Source organism: Tachysurus fulvidraco, chromosome 18, assembly GCF_022655615.1.
Source record: "Tachysurus fulvidraco isolate hzauxx_2018 chromosome 18, HZAU_PFXX_2.0, whole genome shotgun sequence".
Classification (NCBI taxonomy): domain Eukaryota; kingdom Metazoa; phylum Chordata; class Actinopteri; order Siluriformes; family Bagridae; genus Tachysurus; species Tachysurus fulvidraco.
In genome coordinates this window covers 5,206,886-5,232,036 of record NC_062535.1, presented here as the reverse complement: position 1 = coordinate 5,232,036, position 25,151 = coordinate 5,206,886, and the positions used below count along the sequence as shown (strand labels likewise).

General features: G+C 38.8%; 1 protein-coding gene across 5 annotated transcripts in view; it reads right to left on the bottom strand.

Moving 5' to 3' along the window:
• Positions 1-25,151, bottom strand: part of gpc5a (glypican 5a) — a 74,130-nt gene that overhangs the window by 38,025 nt on the left and 10,954 nt on the right. For all 5 annotated transcript variants that reach the window (XR_007138524.1, XM_047803673.1, XM_047803674.1 and 2 more), the window contains exons 4-6: positions 23,935-24,629; positions 23,474-23,598; positions 20,991-21,116 (exon numbers count right to left, since the gene is read on the bottom strand). Coding sequence is in view for 4 of the 5 variants with exons in the window: in XM_047803673.1 (XP_047659629.1) it covers positions 20,991-21,116; positions 23,474-23,598; positions 23,935-24,629 (946 nt within the window). In the remaining variant the exon portion in view is untranslated. The remainder of the gene's footprint in view (positions 1-20,990; positions 21,117-23,473; positions 23,599-23,934; positions 24,630-25,151) is intronic.

Below are 25,151 nucleotides of genomic sequence, written 5' to 3'. Positions count from 1 at the left end.
AGGGTCATCATGGTACATCATCACACCTACATGCAGCATGCGGTCTGTGTTTCAATCCTGACGTACTAATACAGTGAGACACACAGAGAGACAATGAGAGACAGAGCAAATCTCTGCCCTTTGGGGACAATACATGAAGCGAAGTGACTGAACATGAAGAAAAAGAGAACAAGCCTGCAGATAAACGAGTGTACGAATAAAAAGGCCATTCAATAAAACAGCAGAGCTCTGAGCCGAAACACAGGGATTATCCCGAAGGGACTGTGGGTGGTGGTGAAGGAGGAGGAAGGAGGGGTTATGGGGAGGGACAGAGGGAGTGAGAGAGGAAGAGAGACAGGCTGACAAAAAACAGACAGAGAGAGAAGGATGATACACAGAGAGAAAAATGCCAGACAGCAAGACAGACAGTGACAGAGGGACAAAACACAGAGCAATGGAGATAGAAAAAGGAAGAGAAGGAAAAAGGAGAGGCAGGCAGAGTGAGAGAATGACAGATATGCAGAGAGGAGGTGAGGTGGACAGAAGGACATGGAAAAGATGAACTGTTGGGGACGGAGAGAGAGTAGAGAGACAGGAAAAGGTATAGAGAGAAAGAACAAAGTGGCCAGACCAGAAGAGTCCCAGACAAACTGGAACTGGGAGAAAGAGACAGACAGGCAAAGCGACAGAGAGACAGATGGTGAGAGACAAGAAGAGAGAAAGTGTAAAACGTGAATGTGCAAGTGAGTGAGTGAGTGAGTGAGTCTGTAAGTGAGTGAGTGAGAGTGAGAGAGAGACAGGTGTGATGGTGGGAGAAGATGTGCAGCGTCCTGAATTTTTCGGGGTGAGCAGATCTCATACCCTTGTTCCCGCTCTTGCTGACCTTGAAGGGAATGACAAGAAGTAAACAAACTCCTACACATCAGCAACACGCGCGCGCACACACACACACACACACACACACACACAGCAACTTGAGAGTCAAGTTGCTGCTTCACACATGATCAGTCCTTCTGCCTACAGAGAGAGAGAGAGAGAGAGAGAGAGAGAGAGAGAGAGAGAGAGAGAGAGAGAGAGAGAGAGAGAGAGAGAGAGAAATGCCCTGAATTGCATAGAAATAGTAATTTTGATCATTTTAAAAATAGTGTTCCATGGAGGAGGAGGCTGCATATATAGGGAGGCTGTGCCCCTTAAGACTCTATTCATTTATTTACTGATTTCATCCACTCCATTTCTTGCTTTTTTTTTGCAAATGTCTGTCTTTCAGCCTTCCCTCTATTTTTATTCCCTCTTAAATGTTTTTTCCCTTTCACTTTCCTTCCTACCTCATTCTCTATCCTTTTATTTCTCTTTATTTACTTTCTTCTTCTTTTCTTTTTCCTTCCTTTCCTTCTTTCTCTCATTGGTTATTGGTCTTTTTTGTTCCTCTGTTTGAATCGTATTGTTCCTTCAAACTGCATTCAAAACACTTAAACTATTTGATACTTAAACTTTCTTTAATATCAGTAATATACAGACAACTCTTTCTCCTGCATGTGTGGTATGTGTGTGGTGTGTGTGTATGTGTGACAGGAGCCACCACGTTTCAGGTAAAAATAAACCTGATGCAGATGAGCTCTGTACCAGATGGTGCTGTCTCTTATTGTGGAGCTCAGGGAGATACGAGCACACGCACACACACACAGTTATATAATGAAATTTTAAATAAATAAATATATTGATCATATTATGTATATAGAACAGAGTAGAAAGAAAGTATCAGCTGACCGAAAAAAGCATTGTTGTGGCTAAACACTTAGCTAGCTAGTTATACCGCCACAGCTAGCATGTATGGAACACGAGGCCCTATTTACTCTAATTGTAGCGTGGTGTTTTGTCACGTTTCTTCACACTCACAAACTTCACTTTATGTCTACCTTTTGACAGCTGTAACAGAAAATATTAAAAGTTGCCTGAACAAAAAATAGAAAATAGTGTCTTGTGCTGACAATGCTAATAATATACTATATGTTTTCTGAGGCAAAAGGAGACAGGAACATGGACACCCTTCCAAAAGAAAGATGGGAGGGAAGCGCGAGACACCAACGCACACAGAATTAGCATCAGGCTGCGTGACTCTTTCACGTCAGTGGTGTGTTTTTTTTCCTGGGGTTTGTATTTCAGGCGGAGGTGTAATGTGATTACGAGGTCGCTCTGAGGCACGCAGGATGGAGGATTATCAGCGTGAGAGACCTTGGCTCTGACTCCTCGCGTTCTGTTTGAACAAAGCTAAGAGCTTTAACGCCAGCAAACGTTCTGCAGCAGACGGCTAAATCCGGGATTAAAGCCACCAGGTAAACAAAGCACAGGAGACAAAGGCGGGCAGAAAGTTCAGAGCGGCTGGAGGACAAACCCAGAATAAAGTCCCACCTCAAGCTGCCTGTGAGAGGCTGAGAAACCAAATGAGTCAGAGTTCTCCAACTCAAAATAAACAAACAAATAAATAAACAATGAATGAATGCTAGATTTAGCACTGTTGAGAGTTAGCATGTTTGCTACAGCTGCTGTGGAATGTTACTGATCTACTTAGCCTATTCCATTTAACATTACTCTGAATCAGAGATACACCTGTTAAACACAAGCTAGCTAGCATCATTAGCCAAGAAGCATGTATAATTTTCTTACTTTCTTTTATTTGTTCATGTCACAGCTACAGCCAGCTAAATGTTAAACCAGGTAAATAAAAACCATTCACTAATTAATTTGTTTGTTTCTTACTTTTTAAAAGCCTGCTAAACACTAAACAAGCTACCTCATTAACCTATAATAGCATGTATCACATTCTTTTAGAAATGAATGTCATAGCTAAAGCCTTCTAAATGATAAGCCAAGTAGCCAAAAGAAGGTAGCTAACAGCATTAGCCAAAAATCATGTTTCTTTCTTTCTAAAGCCCGCTTTGTTTAAAAACTTAGCAGCTAACTAACACCATAAGCTAAGTAGCACAAATCAATTTCTTTTAATTATTTAAATAACAGCTAAAGCTTGCTGAATGCTAACAGGGCGCTAACACCATTAGCCAAGTAAGTCTGTTTTCTTCATCTCATATCTAATAACCAGGAAGCCAACGCCATTAGCCTTTTTTTGTCTTTCTTTCCTTCGTTTAGAATGAATGCTAAACACCAGCTAGCTAAGAATACTAGCCAAAGACAATGCATCTTTACACACACACACACACACACACACACACACACACACACACACACACACACACACACACACACACACACCTCAGCCAAAGCATGCCATGGCAGTATTAGCCTCCTGCTAAAGTTGATAAAAGTAAATTACACTCCTTTATGCCAGACAGCCTGCAGGGATGATGGAACAGAGCATTGCTAGCTGGTGGTGTAGTGCACACTGTAGCGTTCCCTACAGGAGGTTGGAGGAAGCCAGACTGAGTGTCCAGATCAATAAGAGCCTCCTGCCCATGCACTGCTGATCAAAGTGTGTGTGTCTAGGGTCAGGTTAGCTTGCTACACTGCTCGATGCTATTACATGTTAAGCTGGCTAGCTAATTCCCAGTCTCTAGCATATACTAAATATTGTACATTATGTGCATTACCTCAGAATATGTACTTGACCTTTAGATCAATGCTATGTTTTTGCATCGTAATACAGCACAATGTTTAGTTCTTTCTACTTTTTAGTAGCATTGTGTTTCCCTATCCTAGGGAAGATATTTGTTAGCATAGCACTGAATTTTAGCTAGTCATTAATTCTGTGTGTCAGAGTTGCTAGCCAGCTGTATAGATAACACACAGGAAATGCAGTGCAAAAGCTGTTTACCTCCGATCTAAACAGAATGTTATGTTTAACTGTCTTTTAGCTTCACATTGACCTTCTTCTTGTATTTTTAATATGCATCTCTCTCTCTTTCACTCTTTCAGCTTCTCTTTATTATATTTTCCAAAAAAGCAGAGATTGCTGCTATGCCCTAACGTAAATAATTTTTTCACTAACTTGGCAAGGTTGATATAAATAATACATATTTGTTGAGCATTACTTTGCAGTATGCTAACAGATTACAGGGTCTGTATTACAGCAGGTCGTAAACAACCGTCCAGAATAGGAAGGAAGGCGCTGTATTAGACACAAGCGGCGTTTTAGAGCGATTTATGTCTTCCAAAAGTGCAGTTCTCTCATATCTGTGGTCAGAGAGAGAACAGACCCTCATAAATAATAAATAATAATAAAAGTCCAAAACACACACACACACACACACACACACACACACACACACACACACACACACACACACACAGGAATGCATCACTCAGACGAAGCTCCTCTGCTGCACAAATCTCTATATCGCTGTCGATCCATCAGGCAATTTCCCACAATTCCCTACGCAGTCAGAAAGATACCTTTAATATATGGTGGCCATAACGCGGCAGTGCACAAGAGAAGTGTGGAGGTTAACACAACTCCCCCGAGAGCCGACTGAAGGAAATTGGAATATGTTTCCGTCTCGATTTCGCTTTCCTGTCAGTGCAGTGTGTGAAGTGTGTTAATTCTTTTTCCATATCAAGGTAATCTCCTCACAAATATAATGTATATAATATAATGCTAAATATATATAAAGCAAAAGTTATTTTCAGAATGGCAAAGCAAAATATACGAGCTGTTTACTAAGCCTATCCATTTAACTAACAAGTCAATAATTCACATAGTGTGAAGACAGAGTGACAGTGGAAATGAGACAGAATTATTCAGAACATCAACATTTACCTCAGAAATGTTGGTAAATTGCAAAGACATTTCACTGAATAACTAAATGTACAATTAACATAAGTAGAATCGCTAACTTTTATTCATATCGGAGTGAAATATATTTTTTCCTGCAACAAAGTGTGCAATATTCTTAGTGTAAGAAAATCAAGATAACTCAAAGATACAAGTCAGAAATATTTACAAAAAGGCTTAAATATCACAGAGGAAAAGGTTTGGATCACTAAATGAATAACCTTAAATCAATTTAAGTACAGGAGCAGCAGGAGGACGTCAAAGACCATCACTAAAGGGTGTATGTGACGTGATTACTATTTAAACAATACTATTACCTGGCCATTTGGGTGCTACTCAGTTCTTACACTCAATTTGCATTTAAATCGAAACTCCATTTAAACTACAAAAAGGAAAAACAGTATAAAATGTTTAAGCAGGATTTGTCCTGTTCTCTTTTTGACTCAGAGGAACCAGAAGTACTTCACAAGTTTTGTCACTCCTATGCTGTAACAAAGCTTTTCTTAATTAAGATCTTTGATGCCCTTATTTTATTTTCTCAAATTAGCTACACAATTGCTGTCTAAACCAGCCAAGGCTATAGCTAGCATAAAATACAGTTAACATGTTTCTAACCATGAGCTCACAAACAAATGCAGCTGATCGTTTAGCTAGCATTAAACCAAATGCATTGGTATATTACAAAAAAAAAAAAATAAATAAAAAAAATAAATAAAAAATAAAAAAATAAAAAAATACAACCAATACTAAAATAATGTACACATATGGGAACAAAATACCCAGAATGCAGTTGAACTGAGTCAGCCAAGCACAAACGTAATTATTTGAAAATCTTTTTCTGGGCTACACTACAATTAACCAACCAACGATCTAGCTTCTCTAACTCTTCAACAGTGTTTACCTTGCTACTCAAAGTAACATGCAATATAAATTTTAGGTAATTAAATTATTGTGTATTTTTAAACAGCTAGGTTTGCTAACAAGGTAGCTGGCTTTAAGGTACACTGGTGAAACCTTTGCTAAGGTACAGTATCAGGTTCAACAGCTAACTTAAAAAAACAGCCAACATTCGCTAATCAGCAGTAGCCATCTATCAGATGTTAGACAGATAGTAAATCTTTTAGCTTGTTGGCATGTTGTGCTAACAAGCTAGCTAATGTTGTGGAAGCTAGCACTGAGTCAGTATTAGCGTACTACAGCATTGTACACCAAACATGTCCTATCAGCCTGGAGTAAGAGGGAAATTACAGATGTTCATATTTTTTGCTGAATGATTTCTTTAAGAATAACAACAGTGGCGTGCGACATCTGCTCCAGTAGTCATGGGTGTCCGCAATAGCGCAGCAGGTCATCAAAAAGATGTAGCGGGTACAGATTTCCAGATGTGAAGCGAGAACACGTACTACATTGAGAGAACAGCAGGCAGTCGAGCTCCAGCTGCTATGAATGAATTTTAAATTACAGCCCTTCATAAGGCCTGAAGCTGTCTCTCTGTAACCCCCGTCCCTAAAATGAAATGGATCCTTCCATCACATCATCACAGTGTTCTATACATTCATACAGGCAGCTTAATACCGCCAGCTGTGTGAAGACATGCTGTTTTATCCCATTTTATCTGTACAGATGGTGTTTATGTAGAGTATATAAGTGAAGAAGATGTATAGTTTTGAAATCACCCACTTCTCACTGTTAATTTTGTGCTTCTGGTCTGTATCCATGATTAAAAATTCATTCAGTAAATTAATTTGTTTAATACAAACACAGTCTGCTGCCACCATCAGGCAAATTCAGAAATTGCAATGTGTAGGCCCCTAAGTGCCACCTATTATAGATTTTAAAAAGGCAACTGTTGGCCAGGGGCTGGACACTGGACAACCCTGGAATAGGGTGTGTGGTTTGGGATTCTGCACATGAAACTCTGCTAAATGGGGAAAGCCATCATTAGCACAGGATGGTGATAAACATTTCCTCTTGGGCGAGCTGGCACGTTAGCCAATCCCTCGTGTCTTGGTCATATGTCTTGCCCACATTATTACTCACTCCAACACTTTACATCTTACTGCCCCTTCACTATGGATGTGTCCCAAACCACACACTATATTCATTATATAGGCCACATAAACACCGTCTTCTGCCCACTGTGGATGTGTCACAAACCACATACACTATTCATTATATAGGCCATACAAACACCATCATGGGTCCATTGTGGATGTGTCCCAGTCCACACACCCTTTCCACTACACAGACCAAATATACACCAGAACGACAAATCCAGCTACATGCCGTTACCATAGAAACGAGATGAAATGAGCCCTCTGGAGCAGAAGATAGCAACTCAACCTCCTTGCCATCATGGACACATCAAATATATCCTCCCAACACACACAAGTCTGTTATGCATTAGATCCCCACCACCTCCACATTTATGGAAATTTATGCAAATGACTCAACGCTGCCCAATAACAACTTATACCCTCATAACACAAGTGAGTCAGAGGTGTAGCTGAGGTTCAAACCAGGGCTGTTTACAGGATATGAGGATGCTATAACCCAGGATATGAGCGCAAGACAAAGAAGAGGCCTTCAGCACACACTAGTTTATTTAAAAAAACAACAAAAAAAAAAACACTTTTTTAAAGAAATAGAGAAAAAGAGACAGAGAGCCTTCTTTCATCTCAGGAACAATGCTAAGATAAGAAATAGTTATTACATGATGCAGAAACACTAGTCCATGCATTTGTTACCTCTAGGTTGGATTAATGTAATGCTTTACTGTCTGGATGTTCCAGTAGGAGCATAAACAAGCGCCAGTTAGTCCAGAATGCAGCAGCTAGAGTCGTAACTAGAACCAGAAGACATGAACATATCATAGGGGATCTTACCCTCATTGCATTGTCTCCCAGTCAAGTTTCGCATTGATTATAAAATACTATTACTCACCTATAAAGCACTTAATGGTCACACGCCACAGTACCCGAGTGATCTTTTTTTTTTCTTTTTTCATGAGCGGTCACACCTACGTCGATCAAAAGGTGCAGGATATTTGGTTGTTTTTCTTACAGAGACCCACAGTTAAAGAATAGACTGCCAATTAGTGTTCAGGACTCAGACTCAGTCTCAGTGTTTAAATCCAGGCAAAAACACAGTTGTTCATTCTAGCTTTTTATGAATAGCTTTTCTGGAGATTTTCTGCTGATCTGGAGGTTTCATGGGCATAGAGTGTTTGGTGAACTAGGATGTCTGGATTCTGTTGGCTTACCATTTTTGCAAGTCGCTCAGGTTTGCTGACTGGAGTGATGGGACTCTTTACATCCCAGGAAGCCCTCATGTCTGTGTCACCTTCTGGCTCTAGACTTTTAGCTAGTCTTGCCAGAGTCCTTGTCTGCACTTTGCACATAATTTACATTGTCCATCACCTGACTACAATCATAACTGTCATGCCTTCTTTGAAACAATGTTGTGTCAATCAGCTGTATGGTCTGGTCTTATCAGCAATCACTTCTTTGCTGAATTTGGAGTTTGCACTGAATCATTAGTTCCTCAGGGCCTCTTGGTTGCACTATTATAAACTGTTGTAGAAAGGACATTATTTACATTTACATTTTCAATTCAATTCAGTTCAATTTATTTGTATAGAACTTTTACCAATTTCCCATTGTCTCAAAGCAACTTTACAGAAGTAAGGAAACAAAAGAGAGAAAAAGAAATAAATTTATAATAATAAGAAAAAATAAGGATAAAAATAAATAAATGAATATACACAATTAAAGTTAATTTAAAACAGATTAACTTAAAATCTATGATACTACATTTCTATCCCTATCCAAGCCAGAAGCGAGAGCAGCAATGAAAAACTCCCTGAGATGATATGAGGAAGAAACCTTGAGAAGAACCAGGCTCAGATGGGAACCCATTCTCATTTGAGTGACATTGGACAGTAAATAATGTCCTTTCTACAACAGTTTATAATAGTGCAACCAAGAGCTCCTGAGGAACTAATGGGTCATCGTAGACTCTGAATTCAGCGCAGACCTGATTGCTGATAAGGACCAGACCATACAGCTGACTGACACAACATTGGTTCAACAGAAGGCATGACAGTCTCTGTGCAGCTTCATTCACAACAATCCCATGAGACACTGGCTGACATATGAAGATCAATCCCTGGCAAGGTGACAACCGGGTGACTAGACTCCAGCCATCGGTAGAACATCGGGGTCTAAGGTATTTACTGTCCAGTGTCACCCAAATAAAGATGGGTTCCCTCTGAGCCTGGATCATCTCAGGGAGTTTTTACTTGACGCGTCACCACTGGCTTGCTCATTAGGTATTGGGATAGATATATAGTGTTTTAAATTTTAAATTAGTATTTTTAAATTCATTTTAAACTTTTGTCAAATTTGAATTGTTAAAAGCACTATACAAATAAATTGAATTAAAAAATTCTAAAATTCTCTAGAGAACCATGCCTGAATGGAACGTCTGTACACTCAACACACACAAAAGTGGGGAAAATAATATGTAGCTGTGAGGCATTGCAATACAGTGCTCATCATGTAATCAGTGCTTTTTATCCTAACGCTAGACTTTCTTGCCTATAGATCTGTCTGTCTTTGTTGTTTTGTTATCAATGCGATGATTATCATATCTGCTCAGTTACTAATTCTTGCTCCTCCTCTCTTTCCATCTCTACACCTTCAGTCTTGTTTTTATTCCAGTTCACAGGGTTTATTGTCCTCAGGGGTTTTCAGGCTCAACCCCAGAAGGCTCCTGAAGCTGTCTCAATATCTCAGTTTCAGATCGGTAGCAGATCAAACATGCACACCGCCATGCGAGTCCAAACATTTCTCCACCCTCTCCATGTTTTATCAGATCACTACATGAAAGCTTGCCTTGTGACCTTTAGAGAATAACAAGATGGTAAAGCAACATCTCCAGTCTGAGAACGCTACAGACACACCTCCATCACCAGCATTGATTTTCTCAATCAATCTCACCTTGCACAGGTCAAAGGTCAAAACCAAAATGACCAATGCACCAACAAAAACAAAAAAAACTACACATCTTATTCACAATGTTTTTAAAGCTAATCAAGTAGAAGAATCTTAATTATTCATCATCTTCGAGGCTTTTGCTAAAATCAAGCTGCAACAATTGCTGCTACATTGGATAATAAAAAGTGCACATTCCCTGTTAAAATATTTAAAAAATGTAAAAAATGTAAAATTACATTTTAATGGGAAAAACTATCATAAGTATCTTAGGAAAATGGGTGCAAAGAGGTGTCAAAGTATTCACATCCCTCTGGGCTCTGGCTAACGCATTTCTTTTTCAATCTTCAGCTTACTAACAGACATCTGAAGCTATTCCTGATTTTTCCCGCCTTAATAAAAGCCCCACTTCTGAAGAAAAGCAGCTCTAAAACACGATGCTACCACCACCATGCTGCTCCACTGGTATAGTTTTTTTTTTTTGGTGATTTGCAACAAAGATTTTAGAATTGATCAATTAGATCTCAATACACAATCAGACAAAACATTTTGCCACATGGTTTGGAAGGATGTTGTTTTTTCTGAGAATGGACTTAGCCACCGTGTAGCCGCCGTTCAGTCGTTTGAATGACATGTGAATATGAGAGTGATCAGTACTTGTCTTATTATCCTGCATTTTCTTTAATGCTATTCTATGTCACTTGGCAGCCTCCCTGGTTAATTTACATGTATACTTTTTAAAAAATATTAGAGGGATGCCCTGTCCTTGGTGATGTCACTGCTTCAAGTCCATATTCTGTTTGCTGACAAGGGTTAATGTAATGGAAATTAAATTATACCCCTCTTCTGATCCATATCTTTATCATATCATAAGTTACATACTGTATCACATGAGCTCTTTATGGACCAGGGTTTCTGTGGTTGGATAAAACCTAGTAGATCCTAGAGAAAAAGCCGATGAGAATTATTTCAGCAATGACAGCTGCATGATGATTACCTAGATGATTGGTTCATTCTGAAAAGAGCCACATCACAGTTTAGAAAAGGGTGTAAACATTTATGCAACCAGAATAAAACCCTGCACAAGCCACTACTCTATAAAGCTTTGTGGCTCCTATCTTCCATATGGCTTGCGTTCTTAATAATGGTGGCATCCCTTGTGCAACTTGCAGGACCAGACTTGCGCCTCTAGACCCTACAACACCTGACGCATTCAGAAAACTCAAACCACTGCTGCTCTTGTATCATTACTGCTGTCCTGAACTTTAATATCTTACCATCTCTAAGTGCTGCTGCCTCCAAGATTGCTGCTATGTTTCTTGCTTAATATTGTTTTCTCACACAACGCTATTCTGTTGTCTTGTGGATCTACTGTTTTGTGCTGTGCACTGTAGACTGAGGAACCAGCATTTGGTTTTGAAATATACAAGCTATATAAAGGAATAATAATAAAACCTCTTTATATACAGCCCTGAACCCATCCTTGGATAATACGACTCTGCAAACTCGCACTGAAAGCTGAAAGCAGTGGCATTAAAATAAAGTATACTCTCAAAACACTTACTTTTTAGGGAACATCTGCTGATACCAGAAGGTGTAATTTGCTGATGAGGGGGACTTATAACTCTTTTTCGTGCCCCAGTGCGCTTTATGAACTTGCTTAGCCCAGGTGAAGTGAGACGATTAGCATTCAGAACACGTCCATTAAAACCAGATGTAATTTTCCACTGGCTAGCTCGGGTTAGTGTGTCAAAACACTATTTAAGGTAGTGGCATGCAGTTTGAGACACAGCCTTGACAGATTCTCTTCCTCTGTAGCGCAATTTATAATTTTTTATCATTTCTGTTGTCTTAGAATATTCTGTGTGTTCCTTGAGGTTTTCATGTGCACACTACACCTAGGTGAAGTGAGACAATTAGCAGTCAGAGCGCATACATTAAAACCGGCTGTAATTTTCCGCTGGCTAGCCGATCCCAGAGCTAATGAAGCTGAGCGGCAGTTCCTCACGCTGGACTCGAACCAGGACGGCTCTAATTAAATGTCCTCTCGGGGATGGAACAGACGAGCAGAACACTTTAGAATATGGTGCATAGGGAGGAGCAAGATACTCAACACACACCTTTTATAATATATCAGATTTACTGGATACGGCACTTTTTGAACTGCGGGTTAGGAGGACTGCGGTTTTCTATACCACATCAATAATCCATCCATTTATTCTTCCTTATAAGTCCTAGAGTCATGTGTCTAACTGTATATCAGCTCCAGACTTATTGCCACCCTTCCTATTGGCACCTGGTATTTCATCAATCCTCACCCCCTGCCCCTGGTTGGAGTCTCGTCTTCTTGTGTGCACTTTGATCTGCATGGACAGCCCATGAACCATTGGAATGCTGTGGTCGCGTCTTCATCAGCAATCATTTGAAGACTTTGGCAAGAAAGAATTAGTGCTGGGTCTGTGGGGAACTGGAATTGTGCAGACCTATTAGTTCCTCAAGAGCTCTTGTTTCTTAATACCACTTGACTATGAACTATTGAAGAAAGGACATTATTTACTCTCCAGTGTCCCCCATATGAGAATGGGTTCCATTCTGAGACTGGGTTCTTCCACATATCATCTCAGGGAGTTTTTCCCTCACTACCATTGCCTCAGCCTTGCAAATTAGGGATAGTTGTTATAGATAAATAGTCACTTCATTTTAAACTTTTTATTCTGTTTCCATACTTCTGTAAAGCTGCTTTGAGACAATGTGAATTATTAAAATTGCTATTCAAAGAATTGTATCAAATTAATCAGAATTACTGATATAAATTGCACTTTAGACATGTTGAGTTGTTGTTTTTTTATGCTCTTTTCATGCTAGCTTTGTGGTTAAGGCATTGTTTCACTGATTGAAAGGTCATGAATCTGAATCTCAGGTCCAACAAGCTACCACTGCTGGGCCCTTGAGCAAGGCCCTTAACCCTTTAATTGCACAGTTGTATAAAAATGAGATAAATGTAAGTCACTCTGGATAAGGGCATCTGCCAAATATTATACATGTATATGGTAGTGCACTATTCTTAAAATGATTGGCTCCCCTTTAGTATTATTTTGGTACACCAATAAGAGAATGAAATGATTGCTGCAATACTGCATGCTTGGGGTCTGGATCTACAGTTGTCTTAAACTCCTGGTAGAGGGAAACTTGTTTTATCCATAAATACCCTGGTACTGGAATTCATTGTGGCATCTGTCCCCACAAGGGCCACAAATGAGCCCCAAAAGATCAGTGGTATTGTGTCGCAACAATCTTCAGAACCTGTGCTTAAGTGGGTTTCTAACAGGAAGAGCTTTTTTGACTGCATCTGTTTTAAACCGTCGATTGTTAAGTTTTTTTCTCTATAATAAAATTCTAAAACTAAAGCCATTTCCATTTATAATCTTTTCCTTTTTTATTAACTGTAGCAAATTTTCTATATCCATTCAGTAGATTCCAATCATTTTGATACCAAACACATTTTTTTTGTAGAAATACTATTATTTCCTACAATTATGCTTCATTTTCTGTTCTGTTACATGTATTTTCCTGCTATTTTTCTAATTGTGAACTTTGAGACTTTCAGCTCATTCATCGCCACCGCCACACAAAGGGCAGTGTGTGAGAGACCCACCTGCTGTTCTTAAATAAAAGAATAAACAAAGAGGACTGTGTGTGTCACCATGTCTGAGTTTAATGAACTAGCGTTAGAGCATAGTGAAGGTGGAGATCACAGACAAACAGCTGTTAGCTCGTCAGAGAAAACGCGAGGCAAAATTAACCCGCCGTACAGCGGGCATTCACTCATTTACTCAGGAAATCGCACAGCCAAATGACTCACACACACACACAACACATTAAACGCTAAATTAGAGTGTTTCAGTGTGTAAGGAGAAGCATTCTGATTATAACGTTTGCATTTTGACAAGTGAAAGACAGCTAGCATCTGTCCTCACTCATCTCATTTTTTAGTGCTCTCCATCTGTTAGCGCTTTACCTCATCTGTTAGCTAGCTACTGTATCTTATGCTCTTAAAACCTATGCTCTCAATCGTGTGTTAGCTTCAATCTTATGTTTGAACACTTGATCTCAACCTTTAGCCATCCTCCTCACAGCCTCACTCAGCATTATTTTAGCAAAAAATTTGCTTCAGCAGGCAGCACATTTGAGACAGCATTTCCTCACTAGATTTAGAGTTTAGCATTAAGCTTGCTGAGCACTTGTTTCTGTACCAATGCTCACTAATTTACCTCAGTACAGACAAAGAACTAATAGATGCTATTTTCCTAGCACTTGCCATCCTTTGGGAATTAACTAAGCAGAAAGAGTAGAAAGCAGACCACTTCATGAAAGAAGCATATGTTGTAATATTTTTTTAGGAGCCTATGAAAACGTCAGTCAGAATTACAATTACGTTTGATTAGGTTTAATGAAGTATTTTCATTTAAAAAATAGTTTTCCTGTTACACTTAATTATTATTATTTTTAATAATGAGCAGGTATTTATTATTAGTTTTTTTTAATAGTGACAATTGACAATTTATCTCAAGCAAGAGTCATTGCCTTTTTTAATTTTTATTTATTTGGATGAGGATGCTGTAAGTTCTGCTAAGTAATTTGTTTTTTTTTTCCCCCGTAAACAGCATATAAGGTGGTTTCCATTTGGCATCCCAAAGCCCACGTTATGGAACTTTCTCCAGCATTTCTGTGGAACTGGTATCTGTCCTGAGCAGGATTAAATGTCAACAATGAATGAGGAGAAGCACAAAACCCAACTGCAAAACTGGAGCGTTAATACTTGGATCTCAAGCCACTGGAGAACAGCGTCCACTACAGACCTGTCTATTGTGTATAATTTAAGATATATAAGATAATTTTCTTGGCTTTCCTGGTTCAATCCATGACACTGGAGTCAGGATATCCCTGTCTTGAGCAACCAGCAGTATCATTTTAGAATAATAAAAGACCCAGAGGTGGTTAATCTGTGCCAACAGCTTTTGTGCCAGCAAGTTGGTGCTTGGTGTACCATCCTCCCGAGTCCCAAGGATGAACTTCCACCTGAGGAACTTTGGCTCAGAGTATGAAGAAGTGATTCGAGACACAGCCAATGGCAATGCTCCATGAGGAGGCTGCTGTTCTGAGGTCTCATTTGTTTATAATTAAACAACATGGGGTTTTCATGAACTGCTATAACAATGCACAATGTACTTCGCTTTAGCAAAAATCCTCATTGCTCACTCAAACAACTCAACCTGCTCCTTTGTCTCTCTTCCTTCCTGCCCATTCAGGTTTGCTCCAGCATAAGCCACTGCAGCAGATGAAGAACAGGGTTCAGCATGACACATTGATGAAATTAGGACAAGAGGCACAGCAGAGGGCTTCTTTCCTAAGGCATCATCCATGATGCTATGATCTCTCAGTCCCAGAGAGAGAGAGAGAAAGTGACAGAATACAAAGTTTTTTTCCTAAAACATTGCACGATTCTTCAGAAAGAAACTGTTAGACAGAGTTTAAGCATTCCGATTGTAAAGTCATAGGTCTTCTGCGTTCACTGGAAAAGCGAATAAATTTACCTTCAGTCATTACAAGCCCCAGCTTTACAAAAGCTTCCGTAGCTTCCATGTTCCCTGTGTAAAATAAAACTAAATAATGTCTTTCAGACTGAAATATTAGCTAGCAAAATGCTGAAACTGCTAAAAATGAGCCTATTTCATTATATATTCAAATAAATTAATTAATTAAAAATAATAATAATAATAATAATAAATATTCAGGCAAGCTTCGGCTGTTACCTTTCACTCAAAACTCAAACCATCTGTCTGTCTATACGTCCGTGTCTTCCTATCTGTTACTCTGTCTATCTGATCTGTCTGAACTAACTGTATCTGATCTCTGTCTGTCTCTCTCACCGTCTATCTCTCCCTTTCTGCCTGCACCTGTCTGTCTGACTGTCTGCTTATGTACCTGTCTGTCTGACTGTATTGGTCTGAAAGTCTGTCAACCAATCAGTCTTGATGTCAAGCTTTTGTCTGTCCATCCATTTGTAGTATGGAAAATAAACAATAAAAATAGAGGCACAGACATTTAGGAGGGGAGAGAGAGAGAGAGAGAGAGAGAGAGAGAGAGAGAGAGAGAGAGAGAGAGAGAGAGAGAGAGAGAGACAGGTCCAAAAGGTCATACCCAGGACATTAGAAACAAACAGACAGCTGCAGTCTCATTGATTCATAGTGAAAATGCACACACCCACCCACACACAGAAACACACAGTCATACCGACACACACACACACACACACACACACACACACACACACACACACACACACACACACACACACACACACACACACACACACCAGCTGTGTCCTAATCCAGAGGCACAGTGCTCGTTCTTCTTTGCACTCTGGAGGATGAGCAGGGTGCAGCAACGCATTAACCCTAATAAACGAGGGAAAAGACTAGAAAACCTACACCGAAACCCTAAATTCACACACAACAGAATCTAAAATAAACACACACTGAGAACTCAATTCTACCTACAAGCTGAGGTTCCATTCAAATACTTTCCCTTAAAAATGAGTGTTCTACCCATTAACACCTGAGTCCCAAATCAAATCGCTTAGTAGGTATAGAAAACTATCACAAGTTAATTCTGTAATACTGTAATTGTGACTTGGAACACAGCGACAATTGACCACTGACCACAGTGTCACCAGAGACCGATCTAGCAGCCTATTTTTTTTGCACTATTTATGCAGATTGAGATGCAGCCATGCAGAGACAGAAACTCACACTCGCTATATGCTGTATATAGAGTAACTCGGCAAGCATTAATTATGTCCTGTCCCCTTGTGCACTTGTCAATTACTTTGCCCTTGTTCTCTTGCACCTTTATCCTCGCTTATCCTTGATCCCTTTCCCTTGTCCCTTATCCCCTTAAATATCTGCTCTTTTATGTCCTGTGCTTCCTTGAAATCTCCTTGCTCTGTTTTATTTCCTCTACCTTCCCTTGTCCCCTTGTCTTCCAGCTCCCTCCCTTATCACCTTGCTCCATAATCACTTTACCGTTTAGACAATTTTATTTCCTTTTCTCTCTCGTCCCAGACTCTCATCACTTTCCTCACTCCTTTGTCTCCTTTTCCCTATCTATCTTCGCTCCCTGATCCCTATAACCACTTGCTAGCGCTATCATCTTCACCTTGTAGTCTCTATGTCCCCTCATCACCTTTCCACCATTTATTCCAGGAACTTTAACCCAGCGCTCTTTTTCTTACTTCATAATTTACTTCATTCATCTGTCGTTCAGCTCTTTTGTCCTCTTGCTCTTTATATTTAATTCCTTACAATCAGGCAGCTCTGATATTTTACTATTAACGAGTTAGGAGTTAATGTGTTAATATTCCAGCAGCAGCACATAATACTGCACTGAAACCCCATTACTCTTTGTGTGTGTCTTCAGTCCTCATGTCTGCAGGTCAAAGTGTCTGGATTTAATCCGAGTCTGACGTGGCAACACACACACGCACACAGATGGACAGACAGAAGTTCACAGAAACACACAGACATACTGACACACACTGAGCATAGGAAGGTATAATGCCACACAGTAAAAGTGTGTGTTCTGTGAGATAACACACTAACTTCCTTGAATGGATTGTTGTATAACTTCAGTTCCTCTAGTATATTTGATGATTTTTCCTCATTTCTCCTCCACAAAGGTGTGTAATAAATCTGATTCAGTCTCATAATTTAAATAAAAGTCTGAAAAGAAATTGAATTGAATAATCTACAGTTATGTCAGATATTCTCTCTCTCTCTCTCTCTCTCTCTCTCTCTCTCACACACACACACACACACACACACACACACACACACACACACACACACACACACACACACACACACACACACTCTCTCTCTCTCTCTCTCTCTCTCTCTCTTTATTCAATCATTTAAATAGACACAAACAGACAGATAGACAGACATGTTAATTTGTTAATGTTATTTTGTATATTATAGATATGGACACAGATAAAGCAAAGGTTAGAAAGAAAAATTAAGAGAGATAGAAAGAGAGAGAGAGACAGACAGACAGACAGACAGACAGATAGACATTCATACAAATATATTAATAGCTAGACAGAGACAGATTTTTGTTTTGCACATTACAGATATAGGCAGACAGACGGAAGACAGACAGACAGCTAGATAAAGAAAAAATGTTTTAGATTATTTTGCATATTACAAATACAGACAGACAGACGCAAAAAGATACAGACATGCAGACAGACTGATAGCCTAATGAATAGACAGACAGCTAGCTGAGCAGACAAATATAGTTGTGTTAATGTTATTTTGCACATTACAGAGAGACGGATGGACAGACAGACAGATTGATAGATTGATATTTCAAAGTTATTTTGCACATTACAGATAAGGCAAACAGAGAAAGATACTGATAGACAGACAGACCATTAGCTGGATAGACAGATGGATACAGTAGATACATAGGTAGACGTTCATGTGTAAATGTTATTTGCACGGCTTTCCACCTCGTGCAAAATAACATCTACAAAACTGTGTATATGAATACCCAGACATAATGAATATTGACTGATGATTCACTGATTGATCCTCCTTTCCTACTAAAGCTGCTACAAACATACAAAATATTGATCCTTATTGTTTTTAAAAATGTGAAAGTAGTTCTATAAATATATCAGAAGATAATTATGATCATTATTTCAGCCATGTGACATCTGCAGTGATGCGTACAAGGAGCTGGTTATGTCTCTGTCTCCTCGTGCTGATGATAATGTGGATAAAGCTGAAATGATTTGGGAGCTAAGGTGAAAAGCTTTATGATGCAGTGTGTGAATAACCACAGCGCCCCCGTCAGGCTGAGCAAAGAAAATGTGTTAAAGCTCTGCTGATCGGGAGCGGCGAGACATTCCAGACTTCTCCCTCAGCAAACATAATCCTGATTTATTATTAATAAAAAGAGCAAAACACGACTCCGATCAATGTTTACATTGAGGTTAAACAGCTGGGAATCCCTTTAAACACATTAATCTCCCTCTGAGCTTCACAGGGAACAGAGTTCAGACACAATGTGTGTATATGTGTGTGGGTGTGAGTCCATATATAAGACAGAGGATGTATCATGAGTCCACATGTATGCATGCTATTTAAATACAACAATCTATTAAGACTAATACAAAGAATTACCCTTACAGATCTATGCTAGTCTTGTGTATACTCTTGTGTTCCTCAGTTAACTTAATGAATGTATATTTGCTAGGCATCGTTCAGCTGTTCCTAACTTACCCAAAATAAATCCCACTTTAAAAACTATTGATTGCACATCATATGAACTAATGTGACTAACCTTCAGGGCATAATCTTTAGTGCTAATGGTATCTTAATGGGCACATTTTTTATTTATAGATTTTCTTAAAACAACATTTCTACATTAATAATGTTAGAAAACTAGCTCCTGGCTAACATCAACTATCCTGACAGAACTGATTAGAAACTACCTGTAAATTCAATCATTTAATCATAGTTATTTATTGAAAATGCTATCTACTTAGCTGACATGAACTAATTGACAGAACAGTTAAATGTATTAATAAATGTTTAGCATTCTTTAAAGTATTTTCTGCTCATGCTAACTGTCTTATATTGTTTGTTTTTTTTATTGACAAACTAACATGAACTACACTGAATGGATTTCAAGGATTGTTGTAGTCAACATAACATATATAAATGTTTATAATTTACTGCTAACACTAACTAACTGGTTAATATGAGGTAACCAGAAAAGAAAGGACTTTTAAAATTTTTTAAAGTAATCCTAATGATAATCATTGCTAAAAACAATTAGCGTGCTAACTGAGGTAACCTGACCGGATTTCTGAGAGAAATTTCAAATCATATTTACAGCGGTCACATTATTGCTCATAATATTCACTGCTAAGAACAGTTAGTGTGCTAAACTGAGGTAACCTGAGCTGATTTCTGATTATTTTCAAGTCATATTGATTTTGACAAAAGAAGCAGTAGAGACACGCATTTCAGATTTGATGAATTTGATTAAAATTGCACACAGCTCTGAATGTGCAAGGACATACCTCAGTCTCTGCTAGAGTTTAGAGAAAGGAATGGTCAATTATGAATTGCTAGATACTGAAAAAGAGCAGCAGACACAAGCTAAATGTATTTAGCAGCTTTTAGGAGCAACAAGGGAGAGTGAAGTATTTTGGCTATTAAAATTCCAAAACGAGTAAAATTATAACACACTATTACAGCTGCTGTGAATATTTGAGCTGGAAGAAGCATCAGTAGGGCAAGAAAGCATCAGGATATGGAGATGAGTAACTAGCGAGGTAATTTATTGATGGAGGAAGAGGTTAGAAGGTAAGTACAAAAACTGAGAAACTGAACAAAAAAGTGAAGAGAAAAAAAAGAGGTGGTAGTGGAAGCAAGGGGAAAAGTTACAACATGGTGATGGAGTAAGGAAGCACGAGTGGGAAAGAGAAGAAGGGTGCATAGAAAATGAGGGGGGGGGAGGAAGAAGGAAAGAGAATAATGGGATGATGAAATGAGGACATGAGGGAGTGAGGGAACAAGGGAATAATGCTGTTGGAAAAAGTCATTTTTCTGTTTCAGGCTTTTCATGTGTGTGTGAGAGTCAGTGAGAGAGAGAGGGAAAGAGAACCGACTGTAATCTGCACAAACTTCACAAATTAATATGCTTTATTCTCCCGTGTATCCCATAATTCTGTGCAGTACCTTCAACAGGGCTGGTCAGACCGTCTCAGCGGACGGGGGTGGGATAATGGAGTAAAGAGACTTGGAAAATTTATATAACTTGCTAAATAACCAATATGAATGAACTCCACTGGTTGTGGTTAGACCCTGGTAGGCGGAGTTATACTCACATGGACACGAATGAAGTCAAAGAAAAAGCAAACAATGCTCAAGATTTGTATAATCGTACAACATTAAGATACAGATACATGTGCACAACACTGGAACATGTGCATAGAGCATGGGAAATGGATTTGGATGCACCAACATTTCTTTGTATTTGTTTATGTCACACTTGATGTGGTGATTACCATGGAAAGGTGTACGTTTAAAAGAAATGAATTCGGATGCACTCTATAATCACTTTTAGCCAACCAGAACACAGTGTATAGTGTGTGTCACCTCTTGACCATGCTGATTCCGTTCCAGCAGGTGGGTCCGTCAGTTGACGCTAGCTCTCTAACACACATCTGATCAGCCAAACCTCCGTAAAATGCCCGATAGTGCCGGAAAGAACTAATGAATTCCCTGCACACACAAACACACAGTTTTTAACAAAGTAGAAGGAAGAATTAAACTTGTTAATCTGCCACCATCTGGTGGACACACTGAGGAACTGCAAAATATTTGATGCACATTTCCCATACATTATTATTATTATTATTATTATTATTATTATTATTATTATTATTATTATTATTATTACAAAGTCGAAGTAAATACTCTCTCTCTCTCTCTCTCTCTCTCTCTCTCTCTCTGTATTCTGTATGAAAAATACGTTGACCGAATGATCTACATTTTTTGACATTTACATTAAAATCTGTTAAATAATAACATGCTTTTTTGAAAGACCACACAAATGAAGACAACAAAAGTATTGGGACAGATAACAAATAGCACTTTACATTTGGTTGCATCACGTTCTTGTAATAATCACATCTAAAGGGTGTTTATCAAAAGCTGAAGTGCTGCTTGACTGCGTTAATTTTTTAGGATAAATTTGCCCAGTCCAATTCCTTCCACTTTTTTCCCCTCTGATGAAGTATTTTATTAATTTGGGTCTTAGGTGTGTTTTAGGTCATTATCTTGATGCAGGATCCAAATTAGTTTAGATCTATTTCTCCGTCAATTGGTAGACAGAATGTTTCTGTATACTTGTGAATTAATTCTGCTGCTATCATGAGTTAATAAACATTAGTGAGCCTGTTCCAGATACAGACATGCAAGCCCAGGCCCTGACTCTTCCACCATGTTTCACATATAAGCATGTGTGTTTTATATAAGGACAAGATTTTTTTTCTTTCTCCACACTTTCGCCTTTCAATGTCTTTGGTAGTGGTTCATAGGGCTCAGACTTATATATTCAGTTATTGTTTACACAATTAATCTAACAGTGCTCACCATTTGACAAGAAACATCTGTTCCGCTATTTTTTATCATACACGTGGAAATTTGCTGGGTTCAAACAAGAATATAAATACATGATGTAATTATCAGAAAAATCTATTCATCGTTTAGATCCTTCACATCGTTTAGATCTCAAAAGATCCCAAACATCTTCACTCTATAGCAAATTAATTAGAAGGGAATGTAAATAAATTCAGTAATTTCATTTCTGAACTCAATTGAGAAGGGGAAATGTATTTTATGTACTTTTTGAGTGAAATACATTACTATTACACCCATAAAACGAATACACAGCAAAGTGTAAACGTGTTAAAGCTGCAGTTCGTGAGTTTGTCCACCAGATGGCAAAAAACACAAAGAAAACAATTGCATCAGAAATCTGCTCAGAAATGTCCAAAGTTTGACGACCTGAAAAAAATGTCTGAATCTTTGAGAACGTTTAATAGTTACTTATTATTATACCTTTTTTTAACTGTAATAAACTGATTGTTTAATAAAAAATATATAAACAGATTATCCATTGTGATTTACACCCATGTAGACTATTACAGAAATAAGGAGTTGTGAGGAATATCAGAAAGAAGAAAACAAATGTTTGGACAATTGCAAAAGTGACGTCCCAAGTCTCGAATATCTTTGAGCTTGTGCCATGTATACAAGCTCCAGGGTTTCAGCAGCTAACTGCTAAATGTACAGCTCTCTGCTGTAAAGACAGTGTCAGTTGAGAAGAGGTTATTTAGAAAGGTAAGCTGTAGAGCCAAAACCATATCCCTATCTAACAAGAATGATCAAGCTTGTAACACAAATGGAAGAGCATTCTTAGAAAGAAAATACAACCCTTTGTGGACATGGGTTACAATTTTGGGGAAGTTGACTAACACATATAAAACTGCTTTAAAGAGATTATGGAAATCCTGTGAAGTAATCTTTTGATGGTTTGGGTTTTGAGGATAATAAAGATAATGAAGATAATATCTAGTCCAGGTAGTTACTATGGCGAGAGATTTGAAATGTTTTTTGAGGAGAAATGTGTATATAAATAATTCAATTCAATTCAATTCAAGTTTATTTGGCCGGTCTATAGAGCAGGTAGTTTACACTAAGTGAAACACCAGTGAAAAGCGGAAACCTTTAGGCTGTGAGGAGAAACAAGAGATTCTTCAAATGTCTAACACTGAAATGACAATGCACAAAGAGTCAGCATATAACTTAAAATCGAAAGGACCCTCATGCTGTAAAGTAACTGATTTCCGGAGATGTTAATATTCCAAATGTAACTACAAATGAACTAATTGAGATAGCTTCAGTAGCCAGCAGGTGGAGCTAATGTTCATTTTGACAACATAATCTTTTGCAAATGTTTAATAAATACTTGAAATAAAAAATGAGAAAATCATATCAATAACAAAAACAAACAAAGAACTGTATAAATGAGTTCATTAGAACATCAATCAAAAGAATAACTGAGCGAGGTTTACCGTCTCCTGTGACTCAGAGTCTCCTCTTCGTTTCTCTCAGAGAAAGTGTGGAGGTGTAGTGTGTCAATAGCGTCACCCTGCTGGACATGACTGGAGCGCACAGGTTCTCCGCACAACTCATGAACCTACAAAACACACATACACACACAAACAGTAAGATCATTAGAGAATAGTTCACTGTTAAGCACAGGTTACAACCCTGATTTTAATATATTCCTGTAGCAAAAACAGCAAGTGTCAGTTCATTTATCAGCTATATTAAAATTTGATCTTATATAAAGACTATTTATTGACAAACAACTGACAGACGATATTTACTAAAGTGTTAAAGTCTACTAAAGAGCTAGATTTGATAAACATTTATTGTTTAAATGAAGTGTGCCATGTGTCAAGCGATGAGGTCACATCAAGTTTGTTATTAGCTGATCAAATGTGTCTGTTCCTTGTTGTTCTCTTCTGACCTGTGAGGTGAGTCGGGCAGCATTCTTGCCAGCGTAAGCTACAGCATCTGTGATGAAAGGTGGGATTGAGGAAAGTACGTGCTCAAGCTCATCCCCATCATGCATGCGTGTAACCAGTGCCTCCAAGGAGCGCACAAATTCCTGCCAGTGGGCATCAACCTCGGCGAGACCGGCCAAGCATCCACGCAGCACATTCAGGCAGTAGCCCATGCATGGCTTGCTGTCTGCCAGGGCCTGGCACAATGGGCAATAACGCATACGCATTAGTGCGTAGCGGCAATCATGGCTTGGTTGGACATGGTCCGTGGTGTTGATGACCTCAACAGCAAGGTGCATTGCCTGCAGAAACGTGCGCTCTGCAAAAGAGGCATGCGACACCAGTAAGGCAAGGCGAGTCGGGGCAGTCCCATATGCTGCTGCACGGCGCCCTACTGACTGTACACACTCTTGGTAGATGGGGTCGAAAGGTGCCATATGTGGCTCTACCAGTTGCTCATACACCAATGGGAAAAGTGTGTTGAAAAACCTATGAGCTGCTTCTTCTAGGTTAAGCTCCGCCCCCAGCACAAAAAGACCAACATCTGTAAAAAGTTCAGCCAGTGGAGAAGAACCACGCCTTGCAAGGTCACCATATAATCCGTTCAAGAGGTGAAATGTGCGGTTCTGTACTTGGCGCACCACTGAATCCACAGTGTCTGGAAGAGAGACAGACAGAATAGAATGTCAGAGAAAGAGAGAATTAAGCATCCATAACAATTAGGGAAAATAGCATTAAATTGCATCAGCTGCCAATAAGGGGCAACATATGTTTTTTATGCATTATCAGTTATTTTTAATTGGTGGTTCAGACCTACAAGCTCCTTTTCCTACCAGCTGCAGATCTACAACCTCCTGCCATCCTGACAAAATATAAGCTCCTCCTCCTACCATAATGCAACCCATGAGCTCCTCCTCCTGTCATCTTTAAAATTATAAGCTCCTCCTCCTTCCACCCTGAACCTTATGAGCTCCTCTTTCTGCACATCTGTAGAAACAATTGACTTGTTTTGGTGTGTGTAAGCACAATGGTGTGTGTGTTTGTCTTGTTGATGCTATGACTCACAGAGATATTTAGTTTCATCTTTCAAAACATCTCAACCATTTCCAGTATCACAGATAAAATTCTCCAAACACAGATTGTGTTTTTCACATTTGACCTTCCTTTCATTTTCTCCATC